The 14965-nt window shown below is 53.8% G+C and overlaps 1 protein-coding gene across 1 annotated transcript in view; it reads left to right on the forward strand.

Annotated features, from left to right (window-relative positions):
- The window catches only part of AKAP10 (A-kinase anchoring protein 10), a gene marked incomplete at its 3' end in the record, with an annotated part of 50106 nt that continues 35730 nt past the window's right edge, over window positions 590-14965 (forward strand). The window contains 3 exon segments of the mRNA NM_214138.1: window positions 590-642; window positions 9024-9071; window positions 12922-13104. Of these exon segments, the coding sequence (NP_999303.1) occupies window positions 621-642; window positions 9024-9071; window positions 12922-13104 (253 nt within the window).

A 14965-nucleotide genomic window follows, 5' to 3' on the forward strand; every position in this document is an offset into this window, starting at 1 on the left:
GGCTCGCAGGATGACCCGCCGGAGTCCCCCTGATAACTACTGGCGAGGCTTTCATGCCGCTGAGCGTTCTCAGGGCTCGTGTCCTGAAATAAGCCCACTCTCCCTTCCAAGGCCGAGGTGGCGGGAAAGCAAGGAGGTGGGTGCCACCGAGTCCGCTTGCCGAGTCACCCCCCCCCCCTGCTGGGGGCACGGCGTGCGATCGCCGTGGCCGTGGGTGCCCGGGCCACTCTTGGCCGGGGCAGGGGCACCGCCTGGGCGCCTCTGGCTGGGCTGGGGCCGCGGGGCCCGCGCCGGGCGCAGGGCGCGCGCGCGCGTCACGTGGGCGGCGCGGGCGCGCGCCCCACCGCGGGCGGGGGCGGGGCCAGCGCGCGGCCTCCCGTGAAGCCCCGCGCGGGGAAGGACCGGAACTCGGGGCGGGCGGCTTGTTGATAATATGGCGGCGGGAGCTGCCCGGGCGTCTGGAGGAGGCGGCGGGGCCCACACCCGGAAGAAGCGGCTCCTGTCGGGCTAGTGCGGCAGCCGCTGCGCACCCGGAAGTCCGGGCCGGTTGCTGAATGAGGGGAGCCGGGCCCTCCCCGCGCCAGTCCCCCCGCGCCCTCCGCCCCGACCCGGGCCCCGCCATGTCCTTCTTCCGGCGGAAAGGTAGCGAGGGGCGCGGGCGGCGGGGGCCGGGCCTAGGGCGGCGGGCGGCGGGCGGCGGCGCCGGGTCCTCGGGCGGCGGCGAGGCCGGGCGCTGCGGGCGGCGCGGCCGGAGCGGGCCTCCGTGCGGGCGGCCGGACGGCCGTCGCCTCCCCGGCCCCCGAGCGCTGCCCGGCCCCGCGCGCCGCGCTGCCTCGTGCGGACCGAGAGCGTTTCGGGTCGTGCGCGCGCGTCCGTGCGCGAGGAGAAGGAAATTCCTTCAGCCCCGGGTTGCGGAAGTCTCAGACTTTTCGGACCTCGGAGGGGCTTACGTCTCAAAGCAACACGTGAAAAAACTGCCTGCTGCAACTAGTGCTCTTTTCCAGTTTCTCCTTTGCGGGGGAGGGGAGTCTGCTGTTCCCAGAACGGCGTTGCTTACACCTGAAACTTCCCTAATGAAGGCTCCTTCTTTTGATGACTTAGCAAGTTTACGAAGTTTACTGGAACCCTGACTTTACACACAGATTACTTACGTTTCTGATTTTCTGCCCAGTGTTAAAGTAGAGGCCGCTTGGTTTTGAGCCTGCGCAGGGTTGTTGGCCTTTCGTTAAGGATTCGTATCCAGAGGGAACAGGTGTGGGTCTTTGGGGACCATAGTGGTTCCTGCATGGATTCCTCTTTCTTCAGAGAAAATTTGCCAGAGGAAAATGGGTTTGGGGGAAAGTACCAAGTCAGATGACAGCTCTGCTCCTAACTCTGTCACCTGGGACAGAAAAATGTCAACCCACTTTCCTCTCTCAGCTGAGCATTAGGCGATTCCCAAAGGCCCCGTTCAACTCTATAAATTAAAGAATTCCTTTTTAAGCACACACACTTTTAGTAACTGATGCCATGTGATGAGTGAATGAAAACAGATGTGAATGAATGAAACCAGCAAAATGGTACAAGGGAGCTTTATTGGTGAGGTATCTTGGTGTACTTAGCTCTCTGGTTTGTTTGACAGTGTGAAGATGGTTCGTGGGGGGTTATTTTTTAAATGGGAAAGGAAGGCGTTCTGTGTATAATGAGGCAAATTGTATGTTGTACAATAGACTCTTGTCTCTCTTTATTCAGTAAATACTTTGGAATGTCTCCTGTTTGCCAGGCACTGTGCTGGGCCCTCAGTGTTGGGCCCTGAACGAGACCAAGTCCCTGTATCCATGGAGCTCGCTCTCTGAAGGTTTAGACGACAATAAATCCCCCCTCCCGCCCCCATTTACAAATGGAGTAAAGTGTTATGAAAAAGAGAATTTGAGAAGAGACGTATTTCCCTTTGATATTATTAGTCAAAGGCCTCAGCAGGCGACCTTGACACTTAGAGCTGAGGGAACGGCAGGAGTGACTCCAGGTGCAGAGAATGGCACGTGCAAAGGTGGGGCGGCAAGAGTTTGGTGCCCTTCAAGAAAGAAAAGCAGCCCCAGTGACTCGGGCTTAGGGAGGTAGACAAGGATCAGGTGCTTCAGAGCTTTGTAGGTCATAGTTCGGTTTTATTTCAAGGGCAGAGGCAATATTGCTTTTAAAATTTTGAAAAGGAATGATTTTATGTTTTAAAAAGATGCTTCTGGATGCTTTTTGGAGACTAGATGTGGCAGGAATAGAAACTGGAGATGGTCCTATTTAGGGCTCCCCTCCAGTCTCTAAATACCGTCTTGAAATACCACCTGTCTGCTGATGACTCCCAGGCTTACATCTCCAGCTTGGCTGCTCTTCCCTGAATCCAGACTCTACCCAGCGTTGGGTCCACTTTTGACCTGTGTCTAACAGATGTCTAATAGGTAGACTAAGAGATAAGTCTTTAGCTTACTGCATCTGACATTTAATTTTAGTCCTCCTAAGCCTGTTCCTCAGTTTTTCTCATCTCAGTCAATTGTATTCCTGGCCTTTTAATTGCTCAGGCCAAAACTCCAGTGCCTTCTTGAGCCCTGTTTTTCGCTTCTACATCTGATCCGTCAGCACACCTGTTAGGTCTACCCCAGAACATATCTAGGTCCAGCCACTTCTCACCATCCCCGACGCTGAGGTCCTGGTCTTGGCGGTCGTCCCTGTTTAGGTTGGGTGGTGAAGGGTACCCTCTGAGGGGGTGGCATTCATATCTCAGCCTGAATGGGAAGAGGAAGCCAGATTTCTGAAGATGGAGGAAGCAGTATTTTGCCATAGGCTTCAGTTTGGTTTCCCCTCTTCCATTCTTGACCCCTCGGGTGTATTTTGCCGCACCTCTGGCAGATTCCTCCTGGGCTTCCTGTCCGTGGCCTCAGTCAGCTCGGCCCCGTGTTCATCTCCTGCTCTCTTTCTCCGCCACGCTTGCATTTTTACTGACCTTGTTGTCAAGTCATTCTCACCTCAGGGCCTTTGCACTTGTTCTCTGCCTGGAAACCTCTTCCCCCAGATGCACACCTGCTTTATTCTCCCATCTCCTTCAGGTTTTTGATTATTTGACATCTTTGTGAAGCTTTCTCTGACCAGCCTGCTCAAGATTGCAGTCCCTGGAGTTCCTGTTGTGGCTCAGTGGGTTAAGAACCCAGCTAGGATCCGTGAGGACTTGGGTTCAATACCTGGTCTTGGTCAGTGGGTCAAGTATCTGGCGTTGCTGTGAGCTGCCACATAGGTTGCAGATGCAGCTCGGATCCTGTGTTGCTGTGGCTGTGGCGTTGACCGGCAGCTGCAGCTCTTATTTGTCCCCTAGCCCGGGAATTTCCATATGGTGCAGGTGTGGCCTTAAAAAGAAAAAAAAATTATTGCTGTCCCTGGCGTGTGCACTTCCATGCAATGACCCTGCTTTATTTTTTTTTTTCTGTATCATTTATTACCATCTGCTGTACTCGGTGTTTTCTCAGGAGGGGAGCTGGTTTTTGTTCATGGCTGTATCCCCATCTAGATCAGTGCCTGGGACATAGTTAGGACTTTCTAAGTATTTGTTGGATAAGTAAGTAAACGTAAGGAAAATACCAGCAACTAGTAAGTGCTGTGCAGGGAATTGAAACAGTGATGTGGGAGCCGATCGCCAGAGGAGGGTTCGCGTTTGGATTGTAAGGAAGCCCCGTCTGAGAAGGTGCTGTTTAAACCGAGGTCTCCCGGGAGGAAGGAGAGCCGGCCTCGCAAAGGTAGAAGGAAAGGCGGTCCAGCTGGAGAGAACTGGTGGTGCAGATGCCCTGAGGCGGGAACCAGCTGGGCTTGTGGAAGGACGAAGAAGGCTGAAATTGCCTGGGAGAGCAGGACATGGAGTCAGAGGTACCAGCCGTGACTGGAGTGGAGAAAACCCGGGAACTCAGGAAAGCCGAGCCGGGGGCCGGAAGAGCCGAGAGCCCTCCGGGCAGTTGGGGGTTTGCGGGTGTGTCCAGGAGGCAGCTGGGTGCACGTCTGCAGTTGCGGAAGGAGGTCAGCACTTGCATTCTGGGTCAAGGTTTAAAAGTAGTCTGGGTAAATGGTGAAGACACAGGACTGAGATCGTCTAGGGAGCACGTATGATGCTTGAGTTAGTCAGGTGTGAAGGCTGCGCTGCTGTAACAGACGCAAGGAAGGCGTAACGGCTCAGACAGGAGCGGCCTCTCTTTTTCCCTTGTTCAGCCGTCCATTTCCCGGTCATCTGGTGGCTTCGCTTCATGACCACTCAGGGATCATTTCCCTCCTATCGTGTTGCTTTCTCTCAGGCTATGCTTTTTTGTTTGTTTGTTTTTTGGCCGAAACTGTGACATGTGAAAGTTCCCGGGCTGGGGATTGAACCTGTGCCACACCAGGACCCAGAGCTGCAGGGACAATACCAGATCCTTAACCCCCTGAGCCACAAGGGAACTCCCGAGTATTGTCTGTTTTATCAAAGCCAGGTCACAGCCGCTTTGGCCAGAAATGGCACATCCCGCTTCTGTTCACAGCCTGTTGGTGAGGTGAGGACCTGTCCATACGGTCATAGCTGACTCAGGGCCTTCTGGGAAGTGTAGAGAGGCTAGCCGTTGGGTGCCAGACGACAGCCCTCTTGCTGGGCAGGGGAGGATGCGTTCAGTGGCGTGTAGCATCTCCTGCCAGCCTGTAGACAAGGAGAGAACTCTGGGGCTGATCCAGCTTTTAGAAGTTAAGTTGGGGAATGTGAGCCACTGATAAAGGAGAATTGAAAAGAAAATGCCGGTGATAGAAGACTGCAGTGTCGGAATTCCCATGGTGGCGCAGCAGAAACGAATCCAATGAGGAACCATGAGGTTGCAGGTTCGATCCCTGGCCTCGCTCAGTGGATTAAGGATCCGGCATTGCTGTGAGCTGTGGTGTAGACTGGCAGCTGTAGCTCTGATTAGACCCCTAGCCTGGGAACCTCCATATGCTGCAGGTGTGGCCCTAAAAAGACCAAAAAAAAAAAAAAAAAAAAAAAAAAAAACAACTACTGTGTCATAGAAGCCAGGAGAACATCCTGTTTCAGAAAGGAGGGGTTATTCTATGCATGTCACTTGCGAGGTCAAGGCGAGTAGAAGTAGCTACCCACTTTGGTAACACGGAAGTGATGACTTTGACAGGAGTGGTGTCAATGGAATGGGGTGAGGAAGGTAGAATAACTGAAACACCTTTCAAGAAGGTTTGGGACGTTCCCCAGCAGCCTAGTGGGTTAGGGACCCAGCACTGTCATTGTTGTAGCTTGGGTTGCTGCTGTGGCGCAATCCCCCGCGTGGGAACTTCCGCATGCTGAAGACGCAACCAAAAATAGGTCAGTAGCCACTGGAGAACTGTGTAGTTGGCAGAAATTAGAAATACCGAGGAGGAGGAGTTCCCGCTGTGACACGGGGGGTTAAGATCCGGCATTGCCGAAGCTGTGGTGTAGGCTCAGATTCCATCCCAGGCCTGAGAACGTCCGTATGCCACGGGTGCAGCAAAAAAAACGGCAACAGCCCAAAACCCCCCCAAAACCAAGGATGAGAGTAGGAGGCATGGGGATGGGGAGTGTAGACTTGTAGAGCCGCTTTCACTAAAAGCGCGTCGAGTTTATTACCTGGTGGTGTCACGTCCAGGGATTTATTCTAGAAGAACTCTTGCATATAGACGTAGACGTGGGCTGGAGTGTGTATCACGTCGGCGTTTGTGACGGTAAAAAGCAGGAAGTAAAACCTAAACATTCATGACGAGGAAAATGGATAAAGGTACGTTTATTTACAGAAATTAAACAGCTACAATAATAAGCTAGAATTATATGAGTGAACCAGAACTGTATCAGTATAGACAAACATCAGGTTATTTATTTTTTTTTGGTCTTTTTGCCTTTTCTAGGGCTGCTCCCGCAGCACATGGAGGTTCCCAGGCTAGGGGTCGAATTGGAGCTGTAGCTGCCAGCCAACACCACAGCCACAGCAACGCGGGATCCGAGCCTCATCTGCAACCTACACCACAGCTCACGGCAACACTGGATCGTCAACCCACTGAGCAAGGCCAGGGATCGAACCCACAACCTCATGGTTCCTAGTCGGATTCGTTAACCACTGCGCCACGACAGGAACTCCTTAAACGTCAGGTTATTAAATCAGTGCAAGTGTCGGATACTGTCGAATACTATCCCTGCAATTTTTAAAGATGTGCAGAATGATACCATGTTTTATTTTTTTATACATTCATGTGTGGTAATAGTCTAAAAACGTGTGGCAATAAATACATCTAATTTAGAATAGTGTTTATCACTGGGAAAGGAGAATGTAGTAATTCATAGGAATCTATGTATGAAATATGCATGTAATGTTTATTCACATTATTAATTGTAAATTAATTATAGTTTTGCATGTAACTATAAATTTAGGGAGAGAAGAAAAGGCAAAATGCTGTTGTTTGGTAGAGTCAGGCAGTGTGAGGGCTTTGATGTTTGAAACACGGAGTGGATCTGATTGGTAGCCTAAGGGTGCATGGGGGTGGCCGAAGGCACCGTGGAGGTGTCTTTGGGTGGCAGGATCAGTTGGTGCTGGGAGTGGTCTGGGTGTTGGAGATGAGGGAGAGACCCCACTAAGGGTCCCCCCCAGATGTCTGGCCTGAGGACTGGTGGGTGATGGCGTCCCTCGTGGGAGGAGACAGGGAGTGCTGTAGGAACAGGTTTGGGAAAAGTGGTACATTCCGTTTTGGACAGTGGAGTTGTGGGGAATGGCAGAAAGGCAGGTAACTATGAATTTGGATCAGAAGGGATTTAGGAGGTCCTGTTGTGGCTGCGCAGCTTAAGAACCTGACGCAGGTTCAGTGGGGATGCGGGTTCCATCCCTGGCCTCGGCTGCGCTCAGTGGGTTAAGGAAACTGTTGCAGGTGTCTCTGGGACCCGGTGTGGCACAGGCCAGCAGCTGCAGCTCCAGTTGAGCCCCTAGCATGGGAACTTCCACATGCCACAAAAAGAAGACCAAAACAAGGATTGAGACTAGAGAGAGGAAACCAGGAGTCACGGCGAATCTGGAGTAGCGAAAGCCTTAGGAATAGCTGAGATCAGCCAGGAGGTAACGTGTGCGTATGTAGCGGAAAGAGAGGGCACCAGACTTGTCCCTGAGAAACTCCAGGTTGGCAAGGGGGGTGAACTGAGAAGAAGCAGCTGGAAAACCAGGAGGCCACGCACAGTTGGTGTTTCAGGAGCGGGATGTCGCCGGCTGGCAGGTGGTGCTGAGGCTGTGCCCAAACCTGCCAGCCCACCACCACCTTGTCTTGTTCTGTCTGCCTGGCAGCAGGGACCAGTGCCTGAAACAGTCTGACTTGTTCTCGTCCATGTTTTTTTTTGTTTGTTTGGTTGGTTGGTTTTTTTTGTCTTTTTGCTATTTCTTGGGCCGCTCCCGCGGCATATGGAGGTTCCCAGGCTAGGGGTCGAATCGGAGCTGGAGCCACCAGCCTACGCCAGAGCCACAGCAATGCTGGATCCGAGCCGCGTCTGCGACCTACACCACAGCTCACTGCAATGCCGGATCGTTAACCGACTGAGCAAGGCCAGGGATCGAACCCGCAACCTTATGGTTCCTAGTCGGATTCGTTAACCACTGCGCCACGACGGGAACTCCTCGTCCATGTTTGAATCCACATCCTCGCACGTTGACTTCTTGTCTGAGCCACGAAAGTGCTGGACACGCATGACACCCAGGCATTTGTCGATGGATGGACTTAGCAGATACTCAGAACTAGTTATTTCCTGGGCCAGCCTGTAAACACCTAACATTTAAGAGCACGAATAGAGAGAAAGTCACATTCTGGAATTTCTTATTTTGATAGCCTTTTTTTTCTTTATTTCTTGGCCTTTTTTAAGGGCCGCACATGTGACATATGGAAGTTCCCAGGCTAGGGGTCAAATCAGAGCTGCAGCTGCCGGCCCACACCACAGCCACAGCCACACCAGATCCAAGCCATGTCTGCGACCTACACCACAGCTCACGACAACGCTGGATCCTTAAGTCACTGAGCGAGGCCAGGGATCGAACCTGCATCCTCATGGATACTGGTTGGGTTCCTCACTTCTAAGCCACAGTGGGAACTCCTTGATAACCTTTTCATAGTGAGGTTAAAACAAACAGGTAAAGTGGGTGAGCCGTAGTCCGGAGTCAGATGTGTGAGGCTCTCATTTGGCTGAAGCCGCCCCGCGCCTCCCTCCCGGCTGCTGTGTTGTTAGCGTGTGTGCACCAGGAGGCCGGTGTTCTGCGTAGCAGGGGGAAGGTTGTGTGGTTGGCGTGGCAGTGGTCGTTAAAGCGAGAGCACTAGGAGTTGGGGTGTTGGTCGAGTGTGTCTGGCGCTGGGGTGGGACACAGGACGTCAGCGGTGTCACGCGGCTGAAGAACTGGCCTCCTTCCTGATGCACCTTGAGTGAGGGGCACCTGCGGGACGCTATTTACCATCCTAGTCGCTCTTCTAAGCGCTTTTCACGTGTGTGTCTCGGTCTGCAGGCCTCTCAGGCGGGGCCGGGGCTGGTGGAGAGCCTCGCCTGGAGATGTCAGGGGCCCCGTGGCCACTGGGCTCGGGGTGCTCTGGGGCCTTCCTTTACTCACCCCACCGCAATCCTGGACGCCGAGCTTTGCGCCAGGGGTAAAAGAGGGATTTTCTAGGGCTTGGCCGACCAAGGTTGGGGTCCTGCCTGGTGGAATGACTCTCCGAGCTCTTAGCAGGGACCCCGGGAGTTCAAGTAGCATGTCCAGGATCACACGGCTACTGAATGGCAGGGCCAGAGTCTGAACATCTTCCGACAGCGCCTCTCCCTAAGCTCTTGACCACTGCCGTTCAAGGGTCACTTCCCCGACGGCTGCCCTGCACCCCTCCCACCCCCCACACCCAGGGCAGTTGGTCCATTGCTGTGGAACTAGGCCCGGGGCTGGTGGGGAGAGGGGCTGACTTCACAGCCTTCGCAGCGGGCGTGGGGCTGCGGAGGCTCACAGTGCTCTCCTCTCTCCTAGCCAGAGGCAGAGAGCAGGAGAAGACCTCGGACGTCCCGTCGGGGAAAGGTGAGTCCGCGCTTGGCCGCGAGGGCCTGGCACCCCGTCCGCCTCTCTCTCCGCAGTGACCGAGGGCTGTCCCTTCTTTGCTGGTGCCTCTTCGGCACCGAGCACGCGTTGGCTGCCCCGCTGACTCCACTGAAGCCTGTCCTCCTCATTCGTCACACGTCTGACTGTTCCCTGAAAGCAGCTAGTTGACTTTATTTTAAAAAACAAAAAGCAGACAGTACTCTCTTGAGCAGACCAACAGCTGACTTCTGACGCCTGGTGTCCTGCGATTCACCCTGCAGCGTGGGTGCTCAGTTTTCACTTCTTTATTGCTTTGGACGAACGGCCTTAGCAATTGTGCAGAGGACCGTAGTGGAATCAGTGTATTGTCCCTCTTCATAGGGAGTCCATGCTTTTTTAGACCGCAGTCTCTGCTGTAGTTACGTTCGTGTGTTGTGTGGCTCGCACTGAGTCTTAACTCACATGATCGACTTGCAGAGAGACCCTCGTTATACCTTAAGAGATTTGTGTACTTAGGAAGAGGTAGGGTACCTTACAGCCTTGTTTTCTGCTTGCTTCTGAATTTTTCTTTTTTTGCATTTTTAGGGCCACACCTGGGGCACATGGAGGTTCCCAGGCTGGGGGTTGAATCAGAGCTGTAGCTGCTGACCTGTGCCACAGCCACAACAACCTGGGATCTGAGCGGAGTCTGCAGCCTACACCACAACACACGGCAACACCAGACCCTTAACCCACTGAGCAAGGCCAGGAATTGAACCTGCATCCTCATGGTTCCTAGTCGGATTGTTTCCACCGAGCCATGATGGGAACGCCTGCTTAGTCCTGATAAAGTGCCTTGGGTTCTGTGTTGGATCATGCTGCCTTCCTGAAGCAGGACGGGATTAGCATTGGTGAAGGCCTGAGGCCCTCGAGCAGAAGGCTGCTGTTGTGTAGGAGGAGGGGCCTTCGATGTCTGAGGCACCTGGTCACCCTTGCTGAGCTCTGCCTCTGACGGCCTGACCATAGCAAGTCATGCGAGTGGCCTCCTTGGTGAAGTGAAGTGACTTCTGAATCGGTACCAGGCTCAAAAATTCCATGCCTGTGCTCTGTTTATGATGGTACCTAATCTGTGCTTAGCATCCGTTCCCTGCTTTAATTTAGAATAGCAGGAAAACAGGCGCTCCAGAAGGTCGCAGTCGGATTAGACGGACAGGCTTGGCTACCAGACAGTAGCAAACAAACCAAAATGATAACAGCGATGATTTATTGAGCAGCTTTTCTGTCCGGGTGCTGGGCGGAAGCTGTGGCTCTAACAGTGAGCAGAAAAGGCTTGGGCCCAGACCCTGCCCTCGCTGACCTTACAGGCGGGCGGCGGTAGGAGGGGCGTTCGTCACGTGGTTCCACAGGTGCCTTGGGAGGTCCCTGGTGATGGGAGTAAGCGATCTGGACGGACCCCTGGGGGAGGTACCTTGCGTGGAACCTTGTTCTTGATCCAGCGTGACGTCCGGGGAGAGGGCATTCGGGCGGACGGACCCCTGGCTTTGCGGCTGCCCGCCGCTGGCACTGGCGAGACCCACCCTGGGAAGGAACGCGCCCAGTTGTGTGTCCGCTCAGTTGTGTGTCCGGTGGGAGGTGCTCCTGAGACACTCACTCAGCTGCGCAGTAATTCAGAGGCTGAGCTTTAAGCCAGAGTCAAAGGGGGAGTTTTCTGAGATCCGGCAAAGCCGAGGTTGAGCGCCTGCCTGTTGGGACGACTCATTGACTTAGGGGAAGTTCTTAACTTCTTTCTCTGTGTGTACTCCTCTCCAAAGTGAGGCGGATACTAGCCTCCGGGGCTGCTGTGAGAGAGACATGAAATGCCAAACCCCACGGATGTACATGGAGAAACCAGGACAGTGCCTCGTGCGCAGCAGGTGCTACGTAGTAATACGTGAAGGGCCGTAGCCCTCTGTGGTTTTGACCGAGTGGCCCTCAGAGCTGTCGGGTCAGTTACATTACCTGTGGGATTCCAAGGGTTTCAGAGGAAGTTGAGAGCAGCAAGCGGTTTCTGAAGTTGAGACAAGACATCGTAGAAATGAGACCTGGTCTGTATGAAGTTTGAATAATAAGGATTCGAATGAAAGAGTCGGTTCTTCCTCGCTTCCCGAACCAGGCGCTCATTTCTTTGTGTTTGTATTGGGCAGAGGGGCCTGCCGACGAGTGAAGGGAAATTTTTACCGACAGATTGAGGTCGGAGTGTAGAGGGTCTTAAAGACCAGAACAGGGAGGTGAGTCAGAGGAGAGCAGGGCAGACCCCGCAGGTGCTTGGCAGGAATACAGGAAGACCTGCCCTAGGCAGGTAGTACGAGAAGGGGGCGGCGTTTCCTTTTTCTGGAAGGAAAAGTCAGCAGGTCTGGGCAGGTGGGCAGTGAGGAAGGAGGGGCTCAAGAGCTTGCGCTCTGGTGACTCTGGACTTTGCAGAGATGGGCAACGTAGAGAAGGAGAACTGGTCTGGAAGAAAGTGCGGTGCGTCTGCATCCGGACCCAGGGGTCTTGAGATGGTAGAGACGGCGACGACTTAGGATGGCGCGTCGCAAGCAGGTAGAGCCCAGGCGCGGCGGCGGCCCCCCGGCCTGCAGCCCTGCGGAGGTGCGCCCGCGGCAGGGCCGCGCTCGGACGATCCCCTGGCGGCAGCCAGAGGGCCCGTGGGCCGTTGTGTCTACTGGGTAACTATTTAGATTTTAGATTCCTCTCTTAGCTAGAGTTTTCTCTACTTTGCAGACGTTTTGGGGTCCCACTTCAGTTTATTTGGGTGGGGGGAGCTCACGCCTTACAAGAGGTTTGAGAGGGTGGCTGTGGTGACGACGGAAGGCCTGAGGGTGAGCGGGCTTCCTCGAGAGAGCGCGGGGCCTGGACAGAGCCGCTTGGGCAGAGGAGGCTCAGGGGCAGGAGGCCAGGTCTGAGCCCTGGGCGTTCCTTCCTGTCGCGGGAGGGCGAGGGAGGCAGGGACTCGGAGCCGCGACCTGGGGAAGTGGGTGGCGGGGGGCGTCCCCACACCCTACGTAGGAAGAGCGCGGAGTCGCCCCGTCCTCACTGGTATTTGAGCTTATTGTCTGTACCCAAACCAGTTATTATTATTTTTGTCTTCTGCGGGCCGCACCCGCAGCATATGGAGGTTCCCAGGCTAGGGCTTGAATTGGACCTGCTGCCGCCGGCCACACAGCAGACACAGCCACACGGGATCCATGCCTCGTCCGCAGCCCACACCGCAGCTCATGGCAACGCCGGGTCCTTAAGCCACTGAGCCAGGCCGGGCAGCGAACCCGTGTCCTCATGGAGGCTGGTCGGGTTTGTTAACCGCTGAGCCACAGCAGGAACTCCCTAGTTTGTGAATGTTCACGTTCACTTTGTCTTTGAGCAGCTTGACCTTTTATTAGGTGGTGAAATCCTGTGACTCGATTAGAGAGTAAAATACGTACGCCGAAGACTTTTTCTAATTTTGTCCCTCAGTTTTTACTTTGCAATTTTCGTTTTGTTCCTTCAGCAAGCAAGGATTAAAGATTGAAAATGGTCTGTTTCTAAATGTTTGCTGCCTTGGGCACTTTCTGTCTTCAGCCGGCGTTCTCACAGAGAACTTTCTCAAAGAAAGCTCTTTTTTAAGTTCCGTCTCTGGCGCAGTATTTTGAGTTTTTCACAATAGGGTGTTTCTGCCCGGACGTCTGCTGCTCGCTTGGCGGGCCTTTTCCCTGAGCATCTTCCGTTGAGCGTGCGCACTTACTTGAGAGAGGTGGTGTGTCATCTGCTTTTTAAAGTTCACTTAAAGCCTCTTACAGGGACAGGTTGAGACTATCACATTGTGTTTAATTTTTAACAATTTTTTGAAAACTTATAGCTTCAATATCCGTACATTCCCCACAAAAAAGCACCAAAAACCATGCCTTGCTGGAGGCTGCAGGACCAAGCCCCGTGGCGATCAGTGCCATCTCTGCCAACATGGACTCCTTTTCCCGGAGCAGGACAGCCACGCTCAAGAAGCAGCCGAGCCACATGGAGGCCGCTCATTTCGGGGACCTGGGTAAGTGCCTCTCAGTTTTTGCTAACCTCCAGCAGGACGAGGGATTTGAGCACGGGGTGCGGACTGCCCGCCAGGGGATACCAAACCGTGTCATTGGCTGGGGCTTTGGAAGAAGGGTTTAAACTGAAATAACATCTGTAAGTATGATGGATGGTTCCATGCTGTGTTTCTATACATATAAAAAGCATGCCTGAGAGAAAAGTGGGCCATTTCCGGAAGAAGAAAGACATTTGGCGAAATACACACTAAATATATGAAACGATGCCTCACTGCACTAATACTCAGTGAAGTGCAGATTAAAATAATGGGAGTTCACCTCCTGGCTCCGTAGAAGCGAGTCTGACTAGCATCCTTGAGGACGCAGGTTCAATCCCTGGCCTCGCCCAGTGAGTTGAGGATCTTGTGTCACCATGAACTGTGGTGTAGGCCAGAGGCTACAGCTCCAGTTCTCCCCCAGCCTGGGAACCTCCATGTGCTTGGCTGCTGCCCTAAAAAGACAAGAAAAAATAAATTAAAATAATGAGTTCGTGTTCCCCCAACACCTTGGCAGATATTTCAAGTTTGGTCATTGGAATGGTAGTGTAGATGCAGGAAGTAGCCACTCCTGTTAGTGGAGGCGTAAATCGGTAGTTGTTTGGAAGGCCGTTTGCAAGTATTTATCAAAAGATAAAACATAAGATCTCGCCCTCAGGCATGCTCCCATGTGTGTGCACAAAAACAGGTGTGCAGGTATGTAGAAGGCCGTTCCCTGCTGTCCCTTTACGGCAGCAGAACGTGAGGAACAACCTGGGAGCATCCACTAATAAAGACGGAGTCGGGAGTTCCCGTCGTGGCCCAGCGGTTAAGGAACCTGACTAGCGTCTATGAGGATGCGGGTTCGATCCCTGGCCTCGCTCAGTGGGTGAAGGATCCGGTGTTGCCATGAGCTGTGGTGTAGGTCACAGACACGGCTCGGATCCCGCGTTGCTGTGGCTGTGGTGTAGGCTGGGGTCTACAGCTCCAATTAGACCCCTAGCCTGGGAACCTCCATATGCCGCAGGAAGCGACCCTAGGAAAGAAAAAAAAAAAGAAGTAGTCAAACTGTGATAGGCCGGTACTCTGGAATACTGCGTAGCCATTTAAAAGTCTGTAGAAAACACTGAGAAAGGTCTAAGCCATTACAGCGAACGGAGCTGGCCACATGGGGCGTGTATAGTAGGGTCTCTTGTGTTAAAATCATTCTTCCCTCTCCTCTTAATAAAGGAAAGGATATGCAGGAGACCCTTGTTTTCTGAATATTTGTTGCCCAAATTTCTGCACTTAAAAAAGTTGTCTGTCAGTTTATCATAAATTGAAAAAGATCCACGAATGGATTGATTTCTAGTAAAATTCGTCGCTGCTCTGCTGCTCTCTCTGCTTGGCATCGTGTGTCGTCAGAGCCCAGGTGTCCCGGTGTCTGTGGGGCGCCCTCCGGGCTCTGCAGAGCCCATTCGTGTTGGGCACGAGGTCAGATGGTGAAGTTGACGGGATGACTCCCGTGTCTGGAGGAAAGGGTACAGCCCCTCTGGGAAGCAGTTGGGCAGTTTCACGTGCAGCTAGACGTGCGGTTACCTCTGACCCAGCAGCCGCGGTCTTGGGCATTTCCCCCGAGAAGCGGAAGCCGGGTCTCCCCGCACACCTGTACGTGAGCGTGCAGGGCGGGGAGGTTTCAGCCTCAGAGGGCCGGCGGCCTGGGAGCTGGTCCCATCCTGACGGTGGGCGAGTCGACACGCGAGGCAGCTGCGGAGAACGCGGCCGGCCCGGGCGAGTCCGGGGCCGCTGGGCCGTCTGACCCAGGCGCAGTCGGAAAGGTGGCACCGTAGTGGGACACTGTCGAGACGAC

Source organism: Sus scrofa, chromosome 12 (genome assembly GCF_000003025.6).
Source record: "Sus scrofa isolate TJ Tabasco breed Duroc chromosome 12, Sscrofa11.1, whole genome shotgun sequence".
Lineage (NCBI taxonomy): Eukaryota > Metazoa > Chordata > Mammalia > Artiodactyla > Suidae > Sus > Sus scrofa.